Source organism: Bufo bufo, chromosome 1 (genome assembly GCF_905171765.1).
Source record: "Bufo bufo chromosome 1, aBufBuf1.1, whole genome shotgun sequence".
NCBI lineage: Eukaryota > Metazoa > Chordata > Amphibia > Anura > Bufonidae > Bufo > Bufo bufo.
In genome coordinates this window covers 147367775-147382013 of record NC_053389.1, presented here as the reverse complement: position 1 = coordinate 147382013, position 14239 = coordinate 147367775, and the positions used below count along the sequence as shown (strand labels likewise).

Sequence of the window (14239 nt, the reverse complement as noted above, 5' to 3'; positions counted from 1 at the left end):
CTAAGTATAGGAAAAAATATCATCTTTATTCCATAATTGACAGGTACAAACAAATGCAAGGAATAAAATCACATAGACATGAATATTTATTTTACATCTCATATTTGTGATTTTAGTTATTTTATTCCTTGCGTTTGTATTTGTCGGTTATGGAATAAAGATTAAATGTTTTGCCTGAACTTGGGTGTATTCTCTATTTTATCCATACTTTTTGGTTCTGCTTACATTTTGCTGGGCTGTAAATCCCAATGATGCCAGTATTTGGGCACTAACTTGTGCCTGCATTTTGTTGTCTGAATGATGCTCAGGGGAGGAGCACAGTCTTCCATTTTTTTTTTCCAACCCAAGAGGACAATGTACACCAACTTCCCAAAGAGTGCTTGTACAGGAACTGAACAAGCAGGGCAGCAATTTAAAACTTGGAATAGGGACAGTAGGTGGAGAGTCTGCAGACACAAAGAGCAGTGATGGATTGGCCTTGGACTCTCTACAGGGAAGTTTTCTGGTGGGCCGCCTGAGCCCTCACGGCCACAAGGCCAGGTAAGTAATGATCTGTTGCTCCCAGAGTCGATTAACACTGTGGGGGTGTCAAGTAGTTGTGCCATGTGCCAGAACCTTACTCGATGTATGTGCCATGCCACAAAGTTTTTCCACATAGGAATACCTGGTATCGATTTCTGTAGTGGACTTTTACATTCTGAAGATTAGCAATGTGTTACGGCACTGCTTAAAAATAAAATAATAAAACCTGACCCTCGTTTTAAATGTCCTCTTACTCCATTCACTTCTTTTCCCAATATATACGTTATGTAGGACCGCGCTGCTTCTCCATTTTCAGGAAGGATTCCTCCTAAGCTCAGGTCATAGGTATGTGGCAGACCCAGGAAAAGGAGCACCAATCTTCACATGAGATGCTGTCCCTCCGGGTAAGTTACTCTGTGAAGTATCAGTAAGGCGCATAGATAGTAAAGCACCATCAACAGTCTCATATAAAGGGTTTTATTTATACTCACAAACATGGTAAAGTTAAAAGCATATCAGCAATAGAATCACCCTCTTATTCCTGCCCATGTTTTTTCTTATTTAACATACCGTAGTCCCCTGCTGTGTGTCAAGTTTTACAAAATCTTTAAAGACCCCCTTCAAGCATTGCATGAGGGAAGAATAGCTCCATAATTCAACATGTGATGGAGCATAAGTCGTCGTCCCGTCCCCCCCATGATTTCCATATGAATCTGGGAGAAGAAACATCTGTGTGGGTTTTCCCTAGGAGGGTCAGTAGCCCCCATAGATTTCAGTGTTGACACCATACGGGTGCTGTATTAAGGATCCATAAAATGTTCCTAGACGTGAGATTGCTAAGTTAGGTATGTGTAACAGAGGTCGTCTAGTGACCTTGCGTAAGGATACAGAACTTGTGTGGTGAGGCTGGTTTTATACATTGCAGTTGTTTTGTCGTATTTGCCACAGTTGCACAAAGGGGCTTTACATCCCCAACGTGCAAACAAAGCCTAAAATTTTAGATCCTCTACTTGATTGGCCAGAGTGAATTATCTGACCCACCTCCATTCTTCAAAAAAAAAAAAAGCAATTCAAGGAGTATTTTCAATGAAAAAATTTTTGGGGATTTATTTTTTTTCCTGAAAAATTCCTTTAAAACGTAACCCTCCCAAAGCCGTTTCAGTGACTATAAGCAGAATATGACTTGCGCACAGCTCCCTCCTGCCATGGAAGTAATCTTATATAATAATGGTATAGCATCGAGACACATACATAACAGGATCCAGCCTGCCTCCATAAAAACAGATCACTTTACCATCCACATTCTCACCGTGAGGAGATGACGAGGGAGAGGAAATGTAAGTGTGATGGGGTATAGGAAAATACTTGCCTGATAGTCAGCCGAAATGTTGACACAGGATCTAGAGCACATTCATTGTTAATAGAATCGCCATGGCAACATACGGGGCAGTCAATTAAACGGGAGAGTACATCTAAGCACAGCCAAGAAAAACATTGTGACCCGGGGGGAATGAAGAATGCGAGGAGAGAAGTTTTTCTACCTTTTTTTAATTCTTTATTTCTCTTTCTCAATCTGGAGGATTAACGTGGCAGTTCTTGGTATAAAGGACCCTGTGACAGGAAAATTACTTTAAGAGCGCTGATGTTGTTCCTACCGTAAATCCGGAGCAGGTGTTCCTGTTTGGGCGCCTGTCAGATATGGAGAAGAGATTTCTGTCTTTCATAATTTTCTCTCCTTGTAGGACCAGTGAAGAAATATACACTGCCTGTCCAAAAAGAAAAGCCGCCACTTGGATTTAACTAAGCAAATGGTTATGAGCCTCCTATTGGATAATTACTGCATGGGCAATTATCTGTCAGCTGGAAAGAAGTTATTTAACCCAAACTGGTGCAACAACCATGTCGAAAGACACATCTCATGGTCGTGGAAAAGATGTTAGTCTGTTTTGAGAAGGGTCAAATCATTGGCATGCATCAAGCAGAGAAAAACGTCTAAGGAGATTGCAGAAACTACTAAAATTGGGTAACGGAACTGTCCAACGCGTTATTAAAAACTGGAAGGATAGTGGAGACCTATCTTCTTCGAGGAAGAAATGTGGCGGGAAAAAAATCCTGAATAATGTCCTGAAATCAAATCGAAGAAAAACAGTAGTACTCAGGGCTATGTTTAATAGTGAAAGTAAGAGCATTTCCACACGCACAATGTGAAGGGAACTCAAGGGATTGGGACTGAACAGCTGTGTAGCTGAAAGAAAACCACTAATCAGTGAGGCAAACCAGAAAAAAAGGCTTCAATTTGCTAGGGAGCATAAAGATTGGACTCGGGAGCAATGGAAGAAGGTCATGTGGTCTGAGTCAAGATTTACCCTGTTCCAGAGTGATGGGCGCATCAGGGTAAGAAGAGAGCAGATGAAGTGATGCCCCCATCATGCCTAGTGCCTACTGTACAAGCCTGTGGGGGCAGTGCTATGATCTGGGGTTGCTGCAGTTGGTCAGGTCTAGGTTCAGCAACAGTATGTGCTCCAAGAATGAGGTCAGCTGACTACCTGAACATACTGAATGGCCAGGTTATTCTATCAATATCAACCTTCTCTGATGGCACGGGCATATTCCAAGATGACCATGCCAGGATTCATCGGGCTCAAATTGTGAAAGAGTGGTTCAGGGAGCATGAGACATCATTTTCACACATGGCTTGTCCACCACCACAGAGTCCAGACCTTAACACCATTGAGAATCTTTGGGATGTCAGACTCTACCATCAATGCAAGATCTTGGTGAAAAATTAATGCTACACTGTAATGGAAATAAATCTTGTGACATAGCAGAAGCTTATCGAAACAATGCCACAGCGAATGCGTGCCGTAATCAAAGCTAAAGGCTTTTTTTTTTTTTTTTTTTTTTTTTTTTTGGACAGGCAGTGTATTTCCAACCGATGCTCAGATTTGGAGGCCAGGTCAAGACCTTGAGTTCATTGAATCAAAACATTTGCGGCACTCAATTGAATATCATGCAGATATATCTTGTGTAATTGTGAAATAAACAAAATATCCAGACTATGATCCACTTTTGTGGGAAACACTACAAAATAGTAAACCGGTCCAACCGCACCTTTCTAAGCAGTAGTATCTGTGGTGAAAGCATATATGGGAGCATGAGCATCGGCCCACCGGGAAATTTCCTTGTAAGGTCTATGGCCAATCCGCCCAGATATTTTGTTTTCCCAGATATGTTAAACTTACAGTAAGTCAGTCATTCTCTGGATGTTTTGTTTCTTTCACAATTACACAAGATATATGTGCACAATATATAATTAAGTGCCGCAAATTTTTTGGTTCGTGTTGATAGACTGACAAGTCCATTGCGGGTGCCAGTCATCATACAAGACTCCAGACCTCAGGTTTTTTTTCTACCACCTTGAATTCTTTGTCCTGTAACTCAGACCTTTCCAGAACAATTTTTTCAGTGTGACTAGGGCATTGTCCTGCAGAAAGAGACCGCATACTGCTGCATGACGGACTATAGTTAGTCTGCAGCAAATTTTAATAGGTGGTGCATGTAACATCACCATGAAAACCAGGACCTAAGGCTTCCCTGCAGAATATTGACCACAGCATTCCACTGCCTCCACCAGCTTTCCTTTATTACCATAGCATATCCCAGTGTTCTTTTGCCCAGGTAAGCAAAGCACATGCTCCTGGCCTTTCACATAATCTGAAAACATGATTCATTCAACCAGATCACCTTCTTCCAGTGCTCCGTTGTCCAGTTGTGATGATCATGTGCTCATTATAGGCACTTTGGCACTTTCTGTGGCTACATAGCCTCACATGCAAAGCTCTCCTATGTGATGTCTAACCTCCGACACTCCAGCTGTGGTAAAACCACAACTCCCAAGATGCACACTTGCTTGGCTGTTCTCAGAATGCCATAGAAATGAATGGAGCATGCTGGGAGTTGTAGTTTCACCACAGCTGCAGTGCCGGATGTTAGCCATCACTGCTTATGTGTCCTGATAGCTGAAAAAGTAAATGCTGGCTATGATAGAAAGCTATTTGTAGCTCTTCTGTATAGTCGGACCTGACAGGCTAGCCTTTGCTCCCCATGCATCAATAAGCCTTGGGCACTTGCCATTCGTTTTCCTTCCATGGACCACTTTGGATATACAGGGAGTGAAGAATTATTAGGCAAATGAGTATTTTGACCACATCATCCTCTTTATGCATGTTGTCTTACTCCAAGCTGTATAGGCTCAAAAGCCTACTACCAATTAAGCATATTAGGTGATGTGCATCTCTGTAATGAGAAGGGGTGTGGTCTAATGACATCAACACCCTATATCAGGTGTGCATAATTATTAGGCAACTTCCTTTCCTTTGGCAAAAGGGGTCAAAAGAAGGACTTGACAGGCTCAGAAAAGTCAAAAATAGTGAGATATCTTGCAGAGGGATGCAGCACTCTTAAAATTGCAAAGCTTCTGAAGCGTGATCATCGAACAATCAAGCGTTTCATTCAAAATAGTCAACAGGGTCGCAAGAAGCGTGTGGAAAAACCAAGGCGCAAAATAACTGCCCATGAACTGAGAAAAGTCAAGCGTGCAGCTGCCAAGATGCCACTTGCCACCAGTTTGGCCATATTTCAGAGCTGCAACATCACTGGAGTGCCCAAAAGCACAAGGTGTGCAATACTCAGAGACATGGCCAAGGTAAGAAAGGCTGAAAGACGACCACCACTGAACAAGACACACAGCTGAAACGTCAAGACTGGGCCAAGAAATATCTCAAGACTGATTTTTCTAAGGTTTTATGGACTGATGAAATGAGAGTGAGTCTTGATGGGCCAGATGGATGGGCCCGTGGCTGGATTGGTAAAGGGCAGAGAGCTCCAGTCCGACTCAGACGCCAGCAAGGTGGAGGTGGAGTACTGGTTTGGGCTGGTATCATCAAAGATGAGCTTGTGGGGCCTTTTCGGGTTGAGGATGGAGTCAAGCTCAACTCCCAGTCCTACTGCCAGTTTCTGGAAGACACCTTCAAGCAGTGGTACAGGAAGAAGTCTGCATCCTTCAAGAAAAACATGACTTTCATGCAGGACAATGCTCCATCACACGCGTCCAAGTACTCCACAGCGTGGCTGGCAAGAAAGGGTATAAAAGAAGAAAATCTAATGACATGGCCTCCTTGTTCACCTGATCTGAACCCCATTGAGAACCTGTGGTCCATCATCAAATGTGAGATTTACAAGGAGGGAAAACAGTACACCTCTCTGAACAGTGTCTGGGAGGCTGTGGTTGCTGCTGCATGCAATGTTGATGGTGAACAGATCAAAACACTGACAGAATCCATGGATGGCAGTCTTTTGAGTGTCCTTGCAAAGAAAGGTGGCTATATTGGTCACTGATTTTGTTTTTGTTTTGTTTTTGAATGTCAGAAATGTATATTTGTGAATGTTGAGATGTTATATTGGTTTCACTGGTAAAAATAAATTGAAATGGGTATATATTTTGTTTTTTTGTTAAAGTTGCCTAATTATGCACAGTAATAGTCACCTGCACACACAGATATCTCCCTAAAATAGCTAAAACTAAAAACAAACTAAAAACTACTTCCAAAAATATTCAGCTTTGATATGGAGTTTTTTGGGTTCATTGAGAACATGGTGGTTGTTCAATAATAAAATTAATCCTCAAAAATACAACTTGCCTAATAATTTTGCACTCCCTGTAGTTACTGCATACCTGGAACACCCCACTAGACCTGTCATTTTGGAGATGCCCTGAAGTCACCTAGTTATCATAATTTGGCCTTTGTCATAGTTTCTCAGATTCTTATGTGTAACCAATTTTCCAACATGTCACCTTCGAGGACGAACTGTTTGCTTAATATATCGCATCCATTAACCTGAGCTGTCAGTTGTTATAGGCTTTCACATGTAGCAACCACAACGAAGCAATGAGCCGCGTGACTCACTACTGCCATTCTGGCCATTATGTGTAACAGCAGATTGGTGTATATTATAGTTTACTGAGATAAAAGGTTAGGGGCAACCGATTGATATACCAGTTTCACAGATTTGCTGGTCCATAGAATTGTTTGCCTAGTCCCATAAATTTCGCAAAGTAAATATATACTGTATATAGGCAGCTTCTTTCTCCCCTCTAGGTGGATGACAGGGATTGAGCCTAGCTGATGAGGTCCATTCCTAGAGCTGTGCTGATAAATCACTATTACGGTTTCTTCATCCAGGATTTTCCCTGGGAACATGGCCTCCACATGGTTTATAAGCTCCATGGAGTCATGGGAACCGACTCATCTCTCTAGACCTGTGGTATATACTGTATCTGGGTTGTAGGAGGGCAAAAAACACCTGTAATCAATCTCAGACATGAGAACATTATATTGGGGTCCTTATCCAGGAACAGTAGACTCTGTGGGAGTAGTCCAGTTTTCATAATGTAAACTTGCTGTTTTTGAGGGTGTGTGAACTCGGGGGGGGCCCCCATCACTTCCTAAAGTCAACAGCTTTGGCTCCAGTTGGGTGCTGCTATCACTGGCAAGAGCCGGCAATGATAACTGTCATAAGGATGAAGAATACATGGCCTAAAGCATTTAATCCTACACGTTCTGCCTTGTTGACCTTGTGTGAAGGGCTTTGTCTCCATAAGTAAACATGTCTCTTACTTTGTGAGACTTCTGTATATTGAAGTGTTTTGTTGGCATAGGTGCTTGGGTGTTTGAGCTGTGATCTTGGAATTTATAGAAGGCCTTCTTGAGTTATATGTACTTTGTATCTGGAGAACCCTGTCCATTTTACTTGCATTGGGTTACACTATATGCACTAGTGTTGTCAGGCTGACCCAGTGTGCCTGCTGCCATATTGCCCCCAGAGAGCCTGCTGCCACCAGTTGTATTTACCACCACGGGGGCACAAAAAGAATATGGCACCCACCCAGAAATGATCTGTAATCACCAATCCTGTCCCAGCCGCTCAGCAGTCACGTCGACGCCTCGCGCCCCGGCTCTGCTACCACTATGTAGTGTAGAGGTGGAGCCGAGGCGTGCTGTGATTGCGGGGCGGCCGGAATTGGTGGGTGTACATATATATGGGGGAAGTAACTACGTTGCCACAGCGCTCTGCTCATAGGAGTCACTCTACCGCGGCATTATTACACTTATTTGCCATCAGCCGTCCATAACACCGGCAGGCCACAAAAAACTAGTTTTGCGGGCCTTGTGTTTGACACGTGGTCTAGGTTCTACCTGGCAGCCATTATGTGTGTGTGTGTGTATCTGGGAACTTCTGTGTATTTAATGATTGAGATCAACACAAGGTCTCCATCACAATGCTGTATCCGATGGAACTTGGGAGGAGACATGTTTTTGGAATCTCTAAGTATTGCAACCACAGGCTTTGGGCCCATAACTTCAATTAATCATATCCCAGCATAGGATTTCAGATTGTTAATGTGCGTTTCTGGGCATTTTTTTAATTTATTTTTTTAAATGGTATATTTTCACTCCAGCATAACTTTCAAACTTAGGCTTCTGCAATTTTCAGTCATGGATAGTTGTCAGTGAACTTATATTGTTGTTAATAGATCGGCCTCTACAATCAGATCACACAGTTTACTTGGGCTATTTGTACGCTGCATTTTTCAGTATACTTATAACACCGACAGATGCCTGTGTATAGACATACAGTGGCATCTGTCCACCATAGGTCCCATGTGTAGAAAAAAAATTATATACCTATTTTTATTTATACTGGACAGCTCTGGAATAGAACGTAGATGAAAGGTATACTCTCAAATACCAGCCCAACAGAGGCCTCCCTTGTGTGAATGAGGGCCTATGGATATTTTTGGTGTCCTTTGTGCATGTTAAGTCTAATGTGCAAAACTGATTACGAAGGACAAGCTTTAGTAACGGTCAGTGAGCCCGAACCCTTATTCTGTTTTTCAAACCTTCTTTTTTCCCTGCAGGGGACAACTTCATCAGCAGTGCTGTGAGAACTGGCTTAACGTCAGTGAGGATGCCCGCGCTAAGATGGCCAGAATGGCAGCGGCGGCAGCGTGGGGATTAGGTAAGATGTCTGGTAAATGTAAAGCAGGAATGCTGTCATGTCTGCAGTCCTCACACGTGAGCAGCTGTGGTATTGATCCAGTGCAGTGTGTCACGGAGTAGACCTCCTAGCCCAGAGCAAACATCAGCCGCTGCTTTCCTAGTGCCTCCTAATGACCAGTCTCCACGTCTTTGACCATCACTTCCAATGACGTAATTGCTGCCTAAATTGCCGTTTATTTGTTCTGTATCCACCGCATCAAACGGCTTCCACTAAACACTAATTAGAAAATGTAACATTTATCACTGTATCACTCAGTCTGCCCCTAATCCTGTATCCCTCAGCACCCTAATCAGCTGCTGTATGCTGCGCCATTCCCATCCATCTTCTACCACGTTCCTTGATTTGGAGACAATCTAATTATGCCCTAAATGGGAAACAAATGGAAATGCCTTTCGTTCCTAAGACGACTCATCAGTCAGGGACGGGTTATATTGTTACATACAATGAGGTCGTATTTACTAAATGTTTCCTAAGTACATTAGCAATTTCTCACAGTGGGCCTTGGGGTGTCGCAGGTATAGGATTTGCTGTCAGAAGGTGCCGCAGACGCCTGTTTATAGTAGATTGTGAACAGAGGATTGTACACGAAGCTCTGGTAATGTGCAAATTCCTTATTCCGTGAAATTTTAAACATGTCAATGACAGAAATTCATCATATGTAATGTCTGGTGTTAAATGTAATGCTAGACCAGACTCTCTACAATACCGCCAATAATGTAGGCTCTTTCTGCACTGCAGTATTAGTCCTAGGTTTCTGTCTGAAGGATTTCGGAGGTATGCATTTAATGGATGCCACTGATTGCTTCTGTCACCCATAGACGCCCATTTGAGAAAAATACATATACTGTGCAGTACAGTTTTTTTTATTTATTTTTACATTGGTCTCTGTAAGGAATAGTGTCGTCATCAAACTGTTTCCATTAAGATGCTGACGCGATGGAGGCTAAAAAAAAAACCTTTTTGGGATAAGATTGAGGTTCTAATTTCCTGGCTGAGATTTTTGGTGTATCCTATACACTATAATGGAGTGACCTGTGCATTGACTACATCTTCTCCATGGACCTAGCCTCCTCATTCCCAGGGCTTGTGGTGGTCCCTCTTTTATAACCTCTGTTTAGTAAGGAGCTTGTGGATGATGAGATATAATGGAGGTAGTAGTTAGACCTTTTGTATTCTCTTTTCAGAACAATGGGATTGTATGGAGAAGTACACCTGCCTGATCCCCAGAGATACCCACGATGGAGCCTTTTATAGGGCTGTGCTAGCTCTCCACCAGGATCTCTTCTCGCTTGCCCAGCAAGTAGGTCTTCACATATCGAGTACCAGTGATAATTCTGTGCTTTGCAGGAACATTATTGAGCTTTTCTATGTTTCACAGTGTATTGATAGAGCCAGAGACATGCTTGATGCAGAGCTGACCGCAATGGCTGGAGAGAGCTATAGCCGTGCCTATGGGGTACGTATGCTTGTGATATGTTATTGCTGCCTTTCTTTGACAACTGTTGATGGCAGAAGTTGTTGTCAAATGTTTTGGCATCTGCCACGTTGTGAATGCATGGAATTAATAACTTTTGTAACTCAGGAGCCATTGGCGACAAGCAGGGGCCATTGAAGGAGAAATGTGGTTATTGCCTGCTGTCAATTGAAATGAATGGGTGACCATATAATACATAGTTGTGCGGAGTCCTCCAGAGCGGAGGCGCTGTTTACAGCAACTCTCTATTACATCTAAGTAGATCTGGGCTCCTGAGCCGGGGAATACCCCTAAGGGCTTGTTCACACGGACGTATTTTGCGTTCCGTATACAGGGCTTTTTCTGCATTCCACATACGGTCTGTATACGGAACCATTAATTTCAGTGGGTCCGCAAAAGATGAGGACAACACTCTGTGTGCTGTCCGCATCCGTTGCTCCGTTCCTTGGCCCTGCAAAAATTTTGAGTCCTATTGTCCGTTTTGCAGACAAGAATAGGCATTTCTATAATGGGCCTCCTGTTCTGTTCTGCAGATTGTGGAAGGTACACGGCAGAATCCGTTTTTCGCGGATCCGCAATTTGCGGACTGCAAAAAACTGCGCGGTGGTGTGAACAAGCCCTAACTCTGTATGCTTTGTAGGGCATACGGACGTGAGTTGCCCAAAGAACTTGAGCACGCAAACATTTTTCCCTCTATCAATTATACATCAGATGGCTTGGTTGTATCTTTTGCTAGAGTGATATCACCTTTTCTTTACAGGCCATGGTCACCTGTCAGATGCTGTCTGAGCTAGAAGAGGTCATCCAGTATAAACTTGTACCTGAGCGGCGGGAGATTATTCGTCAGACCTGGTGGGATCGGCTGCAGGTGAGCCGTGCTTTACTGCCGGGCCACAACGACAGTCGCTTCTTTTAAGACCATCACTTTTACTCATTTTTCTTTACGTTTTGTACTTTACACTGAAGATACAGGGTGTGAAGAGGAAAAGAGATTTCTATTAATACCTCTGTTTACAAGTCTCTCGCCCTCAAGAACATTCTTAGGACATTCTTCACATCCACATTTCTTATAAACCCCGTAGCGTCGGGACAGATCTTTATTAGGTGTGGAGGGGGGAGCAGGTATTTCTCACCTTCTGCAGCCAGACAGGCATATACTGGCACGCAGACACACCCATGACACATGCAGGCAGACTTGGAATGACGGGGACATACTGTGTACAGACGACTTGTGGTAGGGGTGGGAGTTACTGGCCGAGTGTCCTGCAAGTATTGACATCTGGTAAATGCAGAGCAATGTACAGCCAGAAGGGGAGCCATTGCCAGCAAGTTCTGGCTTCTGGAAGGTGCATTATTCCGGTGAACCAGTACGAACGTCATTCCCACCTTTTAATTGATTCATTGAATAGGCATGTCTATAATAGGATATTCTCATAAATTCAGACTTGGCTGCACACTTTGGGGGACAAAGCAGAGTTTCTAGAACCATTATAGGACAGTATTATCCTTAATTCTAGATTATGTTACATAGATTACTAAGTATCTGAAGTGTTAGCAAAGTGATGCGTGTCTTCTGTCGCAGGGCTGTCAGCGCATCGTTGAGGACTGGCAGAAGATTTTGATGGTTCAGTCTCTTGTGGTCAGTCCTCTTGAAGACATGAGGACTTGGCTGAAGTATGCAAGTCTCTGCAGCAAGAGCGGCCGCCTGGTGAGAGCATGTCCCCGAGCCTTCACCTTCCGTTTTTGTCTGTTTTACATCCGTCATTCAGCAAAGAAAGGAACCGTGTCCACAGAACATTACTAGTCTGCAAAATAATCAAGCGTCATCCTCGCGTTTCCCTCAAGTACATCAGATTGAACTTGTCCTGTGAGGGCAGCAGCTGCGGTGGAAAAACATACAATGTCCTTATACTTCGTTTAGGAGTCATTAAACATGCTTGAGTCAGATTGGAATTTCTTTCCGTTTAACTGTTGCATGCACAGTTTCACTGTGCTGCATGTCCCTGTTAGCTCAAGCTCTGCTTCGTGCCAATCCTCTGGTGTTCCTCCTGATGAGTAATTTGACAACTGGGAGTTACCATTCCCCTTGTCAATAGGTGTGTTCCTACAGTCTAAGGCCTCATGCACACGCTCATACAGTGTTTGCGGATCCGCAAAACACAGATACTACCTGTGCTTTCCGCATTTTGCATAACGGATTGTCCCACCCGATCATGTCCTATTTTCTTGCGGGGCTGCGGAAGGTAGCAACGGATGCGGACAACACACTGAGTGCTGTTCGCATCTTTTGCGGCTACATAGAAGTGAATAAGTCCGCATCCGAGCAGCAAAAAATGGGGTCCTGTGCACGAGCCCTTATACTGTCCAATTTGTGCCGGTATGTGGCATGATAACACCCAGCTGTAAAATTATTCATCCAGTTCCAGGAGAAATAGCTGAGAGATCGACACAAAGCAGATTTTGATTTCCAGGACGAATAATAGTGGAACGTCACAATGTGGGGTTCAAAGGAAAGTTGCTATAGAATTGTTTCATGTGGAGATATTTACTGAAGCAGACATGTCAGGAGAGCCAGGGTTTTTATTACATTCAGAGGCAATGGATTCCTCTGTCTGAAAACTGTGAAACAATCCTTTTTAGTCTACTTGGAGTTTGAATCCAGGCATCATTTTCATTTATAAAGTTAGCTATGCCCTCAAAGGCTTGAAAAGGTGGATTGGCTGTTTGAAACCCGCTCTGTTATCCCAGTTTAGTACTTAATTTGGGATTAGCTGTTGAGCCACATGGGATCAGACTGTCTTTCGATCAGCTCATCGCCGGAGCACTAGTTCACTTAAAATAAAAGATAACTGGCCATAGGTTGGCACCACACAGTCTATAACCGTGTCCGGTCTCTGTAATCCTTAGGCCCTTTCTCACAAGACGTTAGTGATGTTACTTGGAGTGGACCCAGCTCTGGAAAGTGACCAGCCCTTACCTACAGCTCACCCACAAGTCACCTACGCCTACATGAAGTACGTGTGGAAGAGAACGCGAAAGGTACTGACCGTGTATCCGTGTTGTGTAATGTGGGCTTCTGCAGAGCTCTGATCACACAGGCTGAAAGTGACTCAAGAGTTCCCGAAAAAAAGTCTGTTTTCTTTAGCTGTCTGGGAGTCATGCCATTGAGTAGTCGGGACATCATGTGCAATGAGAAAAGCAGATATATGGAAGCAAGGAGAGCTGTCCATGCCTACAGTTCAGTCTTGTAGATGTGATGAGGTTTTTATTGTGTACATACCTCGGAGTCTTACACATGGACTTTGTGAGGTCCTGATTTGATCAGTTGAGACTTGGGTACACAATTCCCTTTCTTTATAAAGCATTTAAGTCTCTTCAGACTAAGGCTACTTTCACACCTGCGTTAGGTGCGGATCCGTCTGGTATCTGCACAGACTGATCCTCACCTATAATGCAAACTATTGTATCCGTTCAGAACAGATCCGTTTGCATTATGAAGAACAAAGTCCAAACTGATCTGTCCTAACTTGCATTGAAAGTCAATGGGGGACGGATCTGTTTTCAATTGCACCATATTGTCAGTGAAAACGGATTCGCTCCCATTGACTTACATTGTAAGTCAGAACGGATCCATTTGGCTCTGCATCGCCAGGTGGACACCAAAACACTGCAAGCAGCGTTTTGGTGTCCGCATCTAGAGCGGAACGGAGCCAAACTGATGCATTCTGAACGGATCCTTATCCATTCAGAATGCATTGGGGCTGAACTGATCAGTTTTGAACAGTTTGTGAGATCCCTGAAACGGATCTCGCAAACGAAATTCAAAATGCCAGTGTGAAAGTAGCCTTAGCTTAAAGCACTTTGGAATCCCGTGCAATATCTGACCAAGGCTCCCATCCAACGATCACGTGTATTTTGGTCCCTTTTAACCATAACTGTCTTTCTGCTCAATTAACTTTTTCTTCATGAATCTTAGGCTACTTTCACACTAGTGTTTTTTGCGGAGCCGTCATGGTTCTGCAAAAACACTTCCGTTACAATAATACAACCGCATGCATTCGTCATGAACGGATCCGGTTGTATTAGGTCTTATATAGCCAAGACGGACCCGTCATGAACTCC

At 43.5% G+C, this 14239-nt stretch overlaps 1 protein-coding gene across 5 annotated transcripts in view; it reads left to right on the top strand.

Annotated features, from left to right (window-relative positions):
- The window catches only part of MTOR (mechanistic target of rapamycin kinase), a 187462-nt gene that overhangs the window by 127126 nt on the left and 46097 nt on the right, over window positions 1-14239 (top strand). For all 5 annotated transcript variants that reach the window (XM_040430315.1, XM_040430309.1, XM_040430302.1 and 2 more), the window contains 6 exons: window positions 8501-8601; window positions 9828-9943; window positions 10022-10099; window positions 10878-10985; window positions 11700-11825; window positions 13025-13156. In XM_040430315.1, coding sequence (XP_040286249.1) covers window positions 8501-8601; window positions 9828-9943; window positions 10022-10099; window positions 10878-10985; window positions 11700-11825; window positions 13025-13156 — 661 coding nt within the window. The remainder of the gene's footprint in view (window positions 1-8500; window positions 8602-9827; window positions 9944-10021; window positions 10100-10877; window positions 10986-11699; window positions 11826-13024; window positions 13157-14239) is intronic.